The 12,563-nt window shown below is 34.5% G+C and overlaps 1 protein-coding gene across 1 annotated transcript; it reads left to right on the forward strand.

The window, feature by feature from the left end:
* The first annotated feature begins 1,432 nt into the window (after positions 1-1,432).
* Positions 1,433-4,713, forward strand: tmem223 (transmembrane protein 223). The gene is made up of 2 exons (XM_056446387.1): positions 1,433-2,025; positions 4,325-4,713. Exons 1-2 carry the CDS (start codon positions 1,566-1,568, stop codon positions 4,621-4,623), a joined length of 759 nt encoding a protein of 252 aa, XP_056302362.1. The 5' UTR covers positions 1,433-1,565; the 3' UTR covers positions 4,624-4,713.
* Positions 4,714-12,563: the final 7,850 nt, after the last annotated feature.

Below are 12,563 nucleotides of genomic sequence, written 5' to 3' on the forward strand. Positions count from 1 at the left end.
TACATATGCACTTTGTTGATACTGGTTAAGGGAATGTAGGTAGCCTATTTTTTGGACAATGTTTATTTTTATACACCGCAGGAAAGCATTGAGTAAGTAGACTGGGTCACTTTAAAAAGTCAGTTCCAGCATCTTGAAGCCTTTTGAAACTATAATAAATAAAATAACGAAATAAATCTGTCTAATGTGGTGACAACAGATATATTTTGTTTGTTTGTATGTTAAAAATGCAAATATTTAAAATTAGCATTTATAATTTATTTATAAGTAATAAATCATTTAAGCACTTTTGGAACACTAAAAAGGTGCTGCTTGTGTATATACAAATATTTTTAAAAAAATTATTTAAGTTTATAAAATATATTTTTTAAGTTTCATACTAGAAACACGTGAAACTTTACATCTGTACAACTTAATAATTCATTATCATTATGGAATCATGACTACATTTACATGCATGACATGCAAGTTTCAATAAAAAATTATAAAATATAATTTAGTTTATGATAAATGCTTTTCGTTTCCCAGTGTTGGGTTGCGGCTGGAAGGGTATGCGCTGCTTAAAACATATGCTGGATAAGTTGGCGGTTCATTCCGCTGTGGTGACCCCTGATTTATAAAGAGACAAAGCCGAAAAGAAAATGAATGAATGAATAAACGCTTGTTGTCATTGTATTTTCAAGACATTTTATCTGTATTTCTTTTTTAATGACATGAATTATGAATTGTTATTATTAGAAAGTGTTATGAATAATATTTATTAAGTACATAAAGATCTATGTATGTTCTTTTTACGAAGTAAAAAAAACCTCTAAAGTCTCCAATTGAGCTAATATAGCCTACATTTAAATTATAATATTTTTTAATTAATAGCAAAAATAAAAATAAGCAACATAGAATTAAGTGTCGGGAAACATTACATTATTTGCATTGCTCGTACACATTAAAAGCTCTTTCAAAAAGAATAAAATAATTGTAAAATAGTAAACACTGAAAATGTAGTAGGCTATATTACATTTAAGTTTAGTTTATGATTGTGCTTATCAGTACATGTAGCTGTACAATTTAATCATATTTCAAAGAGAAATATAGATGCATTTAAGTCCTACTTAAGTATGTAAAAAGAAGTTTAACCAACTGTATTTAATATACATTTATTACAGGACATGTTACAGTTTAACTGAAATCTTAAAAAAATGCAGTTAAATGGTTTAAAAACCTTATGTAGACACTGTGCTGTGAAACATTAAACAGCCTAATTAAGTGCTTTTCAATAAAACAGTACAATTTCGTTTAGGGCACTCTTTTGGCCAGCAGCGGCCCTGCTAATAGTCTTTTAAAGGAAGAAACCATTTCTTGTAACTTACATGGCGTTCAAGAAAATGTTAGACCAGTTGCAGTTGGACTAATGAGGCAGCCGTAGTTTCAAAAAGAACAAACATGGCGTCGCCCTGTTGCCCATAATTTTCAGCATGTTGGATAATATAGTGTAACTGACTAATGTACATAAATGTATCCTCCTTGAAATCACAGTATTTCGAAGCTACTCGTTTTATTAAATCATCATGGCTCTTCAGCGCTTGTTATTCGGCGTAAGGCGTAGCTGTACATTCATTTCAGCTTGTCGGCGGACAGCTCTCCAGTCTTCAAGAGCGTTCACCTCTATATATACTCAGTTTATTAAAGTGACCGACACCAAGAGCATCTTTCGTCCACTCGTTTCCCCAGTGCGCGTGGCTTCATCCCGTGGAGCGTTCACCTTCACCTCCGCTGCGGTCGCGAAGGACGTGCTGCTCTTTGAACACGACCGGACGCGCTTCTTCAGACTGCTGGCTATATTCTGTAGTGGTCAGTTTCTGTTCTGGGCGTATTTGGGCCATTTCGCTTTTACAAGTCTAAGAGACACGAGGAAATACAGTGAACCTCAGAAGGTCAGAACTGAACTGGGGGGTTTCTTCAGTTTTGATATGAACCTGGGCTCAAATGCCTGGAGGTATGGATTCACTTCTGGATGCTTGATTATTGGTAAGACTCGACTCTGCATTGGACATTCAAAAATATAAGATATTGTAATAATAAACATGCATTTTATTGTTATTGTGAATATTTATAATTGAAAGTTTTAGGATAAATGTTAGGAATGTTATTATTATATGCACTGATGTCCATCACAGCAAGCTTGACTTAATTAATAGCCCACATGAGTAGGTAATAGTAATTAATAGTAGTTTTTCTAGTATTTTAATAGTGCTGTCAAAAGATTAATTGAATATTCATTCATTCATTTTCTTTCCGCTTAGTTGTTTATCAGGGGTCGGCACAGTGGAATGAACCGCCAACTTTTCCAGCATATGTTTTACACAGCAGATGCCCTTTTTCCAGCACTGGGAAACACTTGAATATTCACACACATACACTACAGCCAGTTTAGCTTATTCAGTTTACCTATGTGTTTGCGCAAGTGTTTGAACTGGCGACCTTCTTGCTGTGAGGTGACAGTGCTAACCACTGAGCCACTGTGCCGCCCCTTAATATAATATATATGCACAATATTTATAGACCATGAGTACACATGTATTATGTAAATGCAAACTTTTATTTTCATTGTGATTGTTTTACAGCACTAATTTTTATGCATACTATAGTTAAATGTATAATACTGTATATATTATAGTATTACAAAACTGTTAATGAATTCTACATACTGTAGCTGTTGTATTAATTAGTGAATTGATAAACTGTAATAAATACTGTAGTATTCTTTAGTGTTTAATACAGTAAGGTCTGCTGTTGTAAAATAAGTATAATACACCCTCTAGTCATAGAAAACAGGACAGTATTGAGTAATTGGTTTACATGTGTTACTTCAGCAGCTATAGGAATACAGCAGTAGATTAATAAATGTACTTTATTATGATTTGGTTAAAAAACTTTATAGTATGCATTATAAATATTCGCCCCAGTTTGAGGTCAAGAGCACTCTGAAGCAGGTTTTCATTCAGGATGTCTCTGTACGTTGCTGCATTTATCTTTCCCTCTATCCTGAGTAGTCTTCCAGTTCCTGCTGCTAAAAAAACATCCCCACAGCATGATGCTGCCACCACCATGCTTCACTGTAGGGATGATATTAGCCTGGTGATGAGCGGTGCCTGGTTTTCTCCAAACGTAATGCCTGGCTCACTCCAAAAAGTTCAATTTTAGTCTCATCAGAGCAGAGAATTTTGTTTCTTAAGGTCTGAGAGTGCTTCAGATGCCTTTTGACTAATTCCAGGTGAGGAGTGGTTTCCGTCTGGCCACTCTACCATACAGGCCTGATTGGTGGATTGCTGCACAGATTGTTGTTTTTTCTGTAAGGATCTCCTCTCTCTACAAAAGCACACTAGAGCTCAGACAGAGTGACCATCAGGTTATTGATCACCTCCCTGACTAAGGCCCTTCTCCCCCGATCACTCAGCTTAGATGGCCGGCCAGCTCTAGGAAGAGTCCTGGTGGTTCCAAACATCTTCCATTTACGGATGATGGAGGCCACTGTGCTCATTGGAACTTTCAGAGCAGCATAATTGTTTCTGTAACCTTCCCTCGCCTTGTGCCTCGAGACAATCCTGTCTCGGCGGTCTACAGACAATTCCTTTGTCATCATGCTTGGTTTGTGCTTTGACATGCACTATCAACCCTGGGACCTTATATAGACAAGTGTATGCCTTTTCAAATCATGTCCAATCAACTGTATTTACCACAAGTGAACTCCAATTACGCTGCTGAAACATCTCAAGAATGACCAGTGGAAACTGAATGTACCTGAGCTCAATTTAGAGCTTCACGGCAAAGGCTGAATACTGATGTACATGTGATTTTTCATTTATTTATTTTTTTTAAATATTTGCAACAATTTCAAAAAATATTTTTCCACATTGTCATTACGGGGTATTGTGTGTAGAATTTTGAAGAAATAAATTAATTTAATCCATTGTGGAATACGGCTGTAGGCTTTGAATACTTTCCAGATTCACTGTATTTGTTGCTGTTAATGTTGGTTAATGTATTAACATTTATCAGTGAGACGAGACGTTAATGTCTAATATAATCGTTTTGCAATTTAATTTGTTTAAAACATTTGATTATTCTGAACATTTGTATACAATAGAAAGTAATGCACAAAAATCTAGTTCTTCGTAATTCTACATGTTAAGTAACCTTTTTATTCAGCTAATGCCAATATCATAACAATACAAAATAGTACAATAAATGCTTCAGCAATTATCATGAAATGAAAATCCTTTTATTTTTCCAGCTCTGTTAAGTTGTTAATTGTTTGTTGTTGCAGGTGGAGGAATCCTTGCTTTGGCATCATTGTTCAGCCGTCGCTCTGTCAGTCGTGTGATTCTGCATAAAGGAGGTGCAAAAGTGACCGTTTACACACAGTCTCCACTTGGACCCCAGAGATCTCACCACTTGACTGTGCCTTTGAGTCAAGTGGCCTGTTATGCTCACAGACAGGAATCACATTCATTTATCCCTCTGAAAGTCAAAGGCTACAAGTTCTACTTCCTTATGGACAAAGAAGGAACTGTGAACAACCCTAAACTGTTTGACATTACTGTTGGGGCTTACAGATCCTTATAATATGTTCTTCATGTATTTCTGCAGTTCACCCTTCATTGTGTTAAATATCTGCTGCTCTGAATGATGAATAAAGTGTATTTTTGTCTAAAATGTGTGCTGACAAGCTTATTATATTTCTGCCATGACACACAGACTTAGTCATTTCCTTATTACAAATCTGGGTTAAATTAAGACTAAAATATAGTTCTTGATTTTTTTCCTCTGCAGCATTTATGTGTAGTTTTAATTAATAACAATAATTAACCCTCTACTGCACACATTATGATAGATCTTTAAAAATATTTGACTTTCTTTTCTTAGAATGGCTTCATTTAAAGTGTTGTAAAAAATTGGGGGATTTTTTTTTATATGTACTTAATGATATGTTGCCATGTCCACAATGTCCAATTGTGGATCTAACTTAGAAATTTCAATTGTAGATCTTTCCTTATAATTAATAATTTTGTTGCAGTTTTACAAGCTTTAACACAGAACTTATAAATGACACTACTTTCCAACAACTGATATTCCGACAGCTTTCATTTATTCCATTCTTTTTCGCTTTATTATTGAAAACAAACATAATATTGCATTATCATGTATACAACGCACAGTGGATATGCAAATTTTCTCCAGTAAATATTATAACAAGCAAGTCTAAAACATCCAGATGCATCCGAATAATGTAGCTACTGGCTAACAATGTTTATATATTATACTAATACTATGCCTGTTTTATCTGCCTTTGAAATTGTGATCTGGGTTTTTTTTTTTTTTTTGCCATGACATAGCCAAAGAAGCTGAAATGGCAATAAAAATAAAACTCTCTATCTGTCTCTAATCTAACTTCACTGCATCACTGCTCTTATCAAATGTCCAATCTGCATCATTCTCATGGTTACTGAAACTCATCTCATCCTCACTTTCATCTGCAGGAAGAGCCAGTTCTGTCCTTTTCTTTTTTACACTTACCATAGAACATGGTGATGCTCGCTAAAACACTGTTCTTTGTATTTATATCTAAAGTATTGCCATTAAAATTAGATTTTATCCATAATGCAAATGCCATTAACAAATGACTAATCAGCATTGTATTATTAGCATTCATGTTGTCATTGTTACAACTTAAAAGTTCACAGCTGACTTTGCTAGCTAGCTAACCTATATAGCAATATTGCACATCCCACTGTTGCACAGCTATCCCACATTTGATCAATTTGCAAAAAACTAATTTGATAAAAACATTTAAAGAGAGAGAGAGAGATTTAAGAGACTTTTTTGGATAGCGCAGCATACATTGACAGAATTGTTGTTTTGAATTTTGAGCATGTCAGTATTTTACACAATAAAGCAAAAATCTAGTTTATTTTTCAAATACAAGCATGCATCATCCAATTTTAAAGTGATCTCTTAATTAATATAATAAAACAAGAAAGCTCCACAATACGTTTTTACTCCTTAAATATAACATTTAAACAGTGTGAAATACCAATATGTATAATTATGTAATAACACATTTTTGTGAATAAAATATTGCCATAAAAAAGATGATGCCACAGTAATTTTAATTTGGTGGATATTGATACTATATAAAATAAAGATGTTAAATAGTTTTTTTAGAACTACATGCAGCATAAACACCCTTTAATTTATATAAAACGTGTATAAAATAATATATGAGTATATAATACTTATATAACTTAATTATTAGGTAATAATTAAAATGATTAATTTATCCAAACTTATTTAGCATTTCTTGTGTTTTTCATGATACAACAGGGTGCGAATTACAGTTGGGGGGGGGGGGGGTCAGCCTTTTAACAGAGAGAAGTAGTTCAAGCTGATCTGTATTTTAAATAATATTAATGATTAAAATAACAGATAATGTAAAAATACATCGCGCCAATCGATAATGCAAGAAAAAAAAAAATCATTTAACAGTTTGAAACCGGCAGATCCAGAGCACCGATGGACACCGCAAGTGTTCACAAGACACTTTTAGGTTATGTTGGTATCAACGTATTGTCTAAAATACTGTAAAATTAGATGCATAGTTTGTTTGACCTCCAGTAACCTCTGAAATAGCTAATCAGAGCATATAAACTGTAGGTGATACACTAAATATCCCTAATCCCTAAATATCAAAACACACTTAAATACGTTTGATTAATAAATAAGATGTAATATAAATGAATACAAAAAATGACTGAAACTTGTATTACACAAACTACATAACAGAAAAAAAAACCCTGATCGTCAATGTATAATTCGCACACTGCAGTACACCTCTCATTAATTGTATTGTAACGTATTTCTAAATAGACTTCAACCAGCCACGAAACATGATATTAGGGATGGATGTTGTTCTTTTTAACCACATGAGTGATTCACGGATGTTTTACGACTTCGCTTATTCATACATTTCAAACCCGCAAGTCACCTCGTCACAAGATGTTTGTAATTGAAATTCAGCATGTCTTGTGAGAGCATTAGACTCGTCTCTGTCCTTCACAACCAGCCTATATTAAACTTATCGATATTTACTAAGTTTCTTAGTGGATTTAATGTGAACGACAGTTAGTTGGCGCTATTGAATCTCTTTATAATTAGTAATGGCAATTACAGAAGGGAATTTAAGAAGAGAAAAGGCGGCAGATTAGAACTTGGAAACGACAGATCCTTCATGGGGAGGAGGAGAAAGAGTGGGTGTGAGGAGGCGTAAGAACACTGGAGAAAAGCTGCAGCACGTGTTTTGGTTTATTTTATTCATCATTCTCTCTTATGGATTTCTCATAGCTTTGTCATTTTAGCGAATTTGCGTTGTAGGCCTGTTAGGATGAACTGAACTGGTTTATTTACGCGAATTAAATCAAACAGAAATAATATGAACTTGATCATAATGAATCACAGTGAACGAAGAGAATCGTATTATGATTCCCTGATTTCTCCAGCATGGATGGAGCATGAGAACTCCTCGAATCTTCTCTTATTTCCGGTAGGTCATTAAAAGTTACTTATTCAGCTTCACATAATTGAAATAGAAGAAATGACAGAGAAAAGAGGCGTTCAGTAGCCTATACATGTGTTTACATTTGTAATTCTTTTGCTATTTTTAACTACTAAAAACTACTTATTTTATAAAACATTTTTACAATACATTTATTAGCTATGACTGTTTATTTTAATGTGTAATTTTATTTTATTAATAATTTGCAGAATGTTACTGAGGGCTCTACATCCAGCCCAGATCTGGATGTGATTACATCTTCTCCAGATCTCCAGTGGTTTCTGCAGTCTTCAATACTATCCCAATCAGAGACCACCATGGGCACATATTCCTCATTCATACCCACCGGCACCACCATGTCCAACTGCCCCTGTTTGTCACAGTGCTGCAGTCCAAACCCATCCTGTAATGGAGCAGTGGGGGACAATGCAGAGGGCCATGATGATAATAAACATGTAAGTTCCTGATCATTTCTGATTCATCATTTATTCAATCACCAATCACTGGAACCCCTCAAGTTCACTTTCAATATTTACTGCATTATTAACTCTGAACATTATATTAACTCTGCAGTAAATATTGAAAGTGAACTTGAGGGGTTCTGGTGATTCATTCATTTTTGGTATAAGAGTGAAATGACTCACACCTGAATCACAAAGGGCCAGGAGGAGTGAGTCAGTGCTGTAGTATTTGAGCGGGAATCTTAAGGCGCAGGCTCAGATGGATGACACTGTCATTGGTGCCAGTGGATGAGTAACAGGAACCAACTTATTTGGTTTTGGGTACAATTGCCGTGAGTATGCTTTCTGGTTATCATCCATAAGATGGCAGCATCACATTGTAAGCTTGTTTCCATAAAGGAACACTCCACTTTGTTTTTAAAATAGGCTCATTTTGCAACTCAGTAGTTGACCTTACTTAGAAAAATTGAGGAAGCCGATTGCCTTAAAATTTCTAAGTAGTGTATTAATTTTAGGTGAGCATAACTTAAAACAGTTTGTATTTACAACTTCTTAATAAAGTAAACTTTAGTACCGTTGACTCAAAATAATGAGTTGTGTTAACTTCTTATTATATATATGTTCACATTACTAGGAAAATGTTAGGAAACTGATTGACTTAAAATGATCAAGTAAACTGAACTAAAACATTTAAGTAAAGACAATAACCAGTATCTCACTTACTGACTCACTCCCAGGCCGTTTATATCGAAGTTGATATTTAGCTGCACCATGTTGGTGTTTCATAACATGTCATTTTTCTGAGGTGGGTTGTTAGCCCAATGCTCAACCCCTAACTTGGAGGACCAGAACATACACAAATACACTACAGACAATTTAGCTTACCCAATTTACCTATAGCACCCATGCAAACACAAGGAGAACATGCAAACTCCACAAAGAAATGCCAACTGACCCAGCTGAGGCTTGAACCAGCGACCTTTTTGCTGTGAGGCAACAGCACTACTCACTGCGCCTCTGTGCTGCTCTAAAAACGAATACCTACACTTCTAAAACTTTTTTGTATCACTGCAAAAAAAAAAACAATAAAACATTTCATAAGAAGTAATTTTTATTTAGGTTAATGTAATAATAATAATAATAATAAATAATTAATTAATATTTATATAATATTATTTAGTTATTTATTATTATTATAGAAATAGAATTTTATTTTTATTATTATTATTTAAATATTTTTATAATATTATTTGTTATATAATCTGAAATATTATCATATTTATTAATATATTATAATAAATGAATATATTTATCAATTTTGATCATCAAAGAATTGAAATGCTCTCTGATTTTTTATGCTTATTTCTGATTATGCTTAAGTTTTAATTCTTCAACCTTTCCTCCGTTCCCTCATCACCATTCTCTATCATTAACATGTCACATGAAAAAAAGTCAAAAAAGTTGTAAATACATATTATTGTAAGTCAAGATTACTTAAATCTATTTAGTTTAACAACTTAATGTGCTAAAAAGTTGGGCTTATAAAAATTATAAGGTGAACAAACTTATTCATAATAAGTTAACTGCACTTAATTTTATTAGTGAGAACAGTTATTGCTTTTTACATTGTGTAGTAAGCAAATGAAAAGTTGCTATATTCAAGTCTGAAATGGCTACGAGCTATATTAATTGGTGCGAGTGAAGGGCTTGGTGCTGCACGACAGCAAATTTCCTTGATCAAAATGCAGGTAGCCATTTACTTGCATTCTATGAATTAAGGCTTGGCGATTTGGCCTAAAATCAAAACCTCGATTAATTTTAACTCGATTACGATTAATGAATGATTATTTTATTTATTTATTCAATCTTTTTGCCCTCATAGTCCACTGACAAGTTTTATATGCCATCTAAAGGCATCTCTGGCACAGCCTCCGATCATCATCAATGTATGGCAAAGTAAGACTCAAGAATGAGTCCATCGTCATACTTGACCAGAGATCAGATGTGGTTGCAAAGTGGCCGCAAAAGTAGAAATCAGCCACAGACTTACGAGTCACGTGACACATAGGGAAAGTAATCAATTATAGGTTCTGAATGTCAATTTTGGTTAATTTTTCAATGAATCGCCCCAGCCCTACTATGAATCAGCAAGGACCCCAGCTTCAGCTAAAATCTTCTGTTCGACTGAAGAAAAAAGTTACATCTACATCACGAGTTCCCTGTCCTGAGGGTGAATAAATGAAAGGAATGGTTCATTAAAAAAATGAAAATGACCCCATAATAGGGCTGCACGATTCTGGCAGAAATGTGAATCACGATTTTTTTTGCTTAAAATCAAGATCACGATTTTCTCACGATTCTGTAAATGTAAAATAAAGGTTAATATGATTAGCCTATAATTATTGTTAATTCTCATATGGTAAAACAACAATAACATTAGGCCTATGTGTAGGTCTTTGATGAACCGAAAAGAGCACATGTCACTCCACTACTCACCCGCTTGCACTGGCTGCCAGTTGCTGCTCGCATCAAATTCAAAGCTCTGATGTTTGCTAACAAAGCGACCTCTGGCTTTGCTCCGTCGTATCTGCTCTCACTTCTGCAGATTTATGTGCCCTCCAGAAACTTGCGTTCTGTGAACGAACGTCGCCTCGTGGTTCCATCTCTAAGAGGGAAGAAATCACTTTCCCGAACTCTCGCATTCAATCTGCCCAGTTGGTGGAATGAACTCCCTAACTACATCAGAACGACAGAGTCACTTGCTGTCTTCAAGAAACGACTAAAAACTCAACTGTTTAGTCTCCACTGTCCCTCCTAATCTGCAACTGCCTCTCTGGCTATACCACTAACTGTACTCTCTCTCTCAAAAAAATTACATTACTAATGCTTTGCTTTTTAGACTTTACACACCTGAAACTTGCCTATAGCACTTATTTACTGTTGCTCTTATAGTTGTGTAAATTGCTTCCTTGTCCTCATTTGTAAGTCGCTTTGGATAAAAGCGTCTGCTAAATGACTAAATGTAAATTTAGGTCTACTGTTGCTTAAAATGCTAAATATTGTATAGACATTATGGTGGACTTGAACAGACTTAATTACAGAAAGATTAACAGACGATTAATCGTGCAGCCCTACCCCATAATGCAGTCTCACTCAAGCCATTCTTGTGTATATGACTTTCTTCTGTCAGATGAAGACAGTAGGAGTAGTTTTGGATTTGATCCTGGCTTTTCTATGCTGTGCAATGGCTCTTTTTTGAAGCTTTCAAAAGCACACAAATCTATCGTAAAACTAACCTGTATGACACCAGGGGGTTAACGCATGTCTCATGAAGAGGATTGATGTGCTTTTCAAACAATTTAAATAAATATAAAATTATTAACTCAAATTTAGTGGCTGCTGAATGCGCATTCTTGATGTAAAATTAAATCATAGACCTGTTACCACACAGAAGACTTTGATGAACAAGACTAGTTGGCTTGGCATTACTGTTAAACATACTGTATATTACTCTTATGCTACTGTATAAGTTTTCATTTTTAAAATGAGCTATTCCTTTAACAGCACTTTGTCATTTTAGTTCTCTTTTAAGCAAAATTAGTCTAATAAAGTTTTTTTTTATTACAGATGTCCTCTGAAGAGCTTGACAGGATAAGGATCCGCAGAGAAAGGAACAGGGTAGCAGCTGCCAGATGTCGAGATCGTCGTCGGACGCTTATAGACACTTTACAGAATGTGAGAAGGCTTTCAGTTGTGCTTTACTATACAGTAACCTGTGTATGTGTATGTTCTAAGCCTGTGTTTTCTCTTACAGGAGACTGATCATTTGGAGCACGTGAAGACGCAGCTGGAGGAAGAGATCGCCACACTTGAAAGGGAGAGAGAGAGGCTGGAGTTGGTCTTTGAGGCTCACGGGCCCATCTGCAAGTTAAAAAACCCAAATCCAGAATAAACATGGATGCTGGCCATGTTTAGTGCTGAATCTGCTGGTTCAGGTCAGCTCTGTATTATATAAAGCAATAGGCGTATATTTGTGGAAGAAAGCAATATGTTCTGATAAATTTCAGTTATACTTTAAGAATTGTTATCTTGCATGCATCATTTGTTTTTTATGAATAAAGCATAATAAATCACATTTTCAAATGGTGTTGCTCTATCAAAGGTCTATCTCCAGTAGTAAGGTACAAGCTTTTTTGTGTATCTATTTATTAAATATAGTTCGAAAGTATATAAAAAGATTACATTTGTTAGATATTGTAACAATAAATATACAGAGATTTTAATTTACTTCTATGATGGCAAAGTAAAATATTCAACATTAGCCTCTAGTTTCTAGAGAAATCAGTAGTACTGGTTTCAAGAAGCATTCTTATCAGTGTTGAAAGTGGTTTTCTTAATATTTCGTAGAAACATTTCAATCCTTACTGAATACAATTTATTTTCTTTAAAATAAAAATAATACAGTAATATTAACCCCTTCAGACACAAATTAT

This window comes from Danio aesculapii, chromosome 21, assembly GCF_903798145.1.
Source record: "Danio aesculapii chromosome 21, fDanAes4.1, whole genome shotgun sequence".
Taxonomy (NCBI): Eukaryota; Metazoa; Chordata; class Actinopteri; order Cypriniformes; family Danionidae; genus Danio; species Danio aesculapii.

Coding starts and splice junctions, on each gene's coding strand:
- tmem223 (XM_056446387.1), top strand. CDS start 1,566: ATGGCTCTTCAGCGCTTGTTATTCGGCGTAAGGCGTAGCTGTACATTC. Junction 2,026..4,324: donor TTCTGGATGCTTGATTATTG/GTAAGACTCGAC, acceptor TTGTTGTTGCAG/GTGGAGGAATCCTTGCTTTG.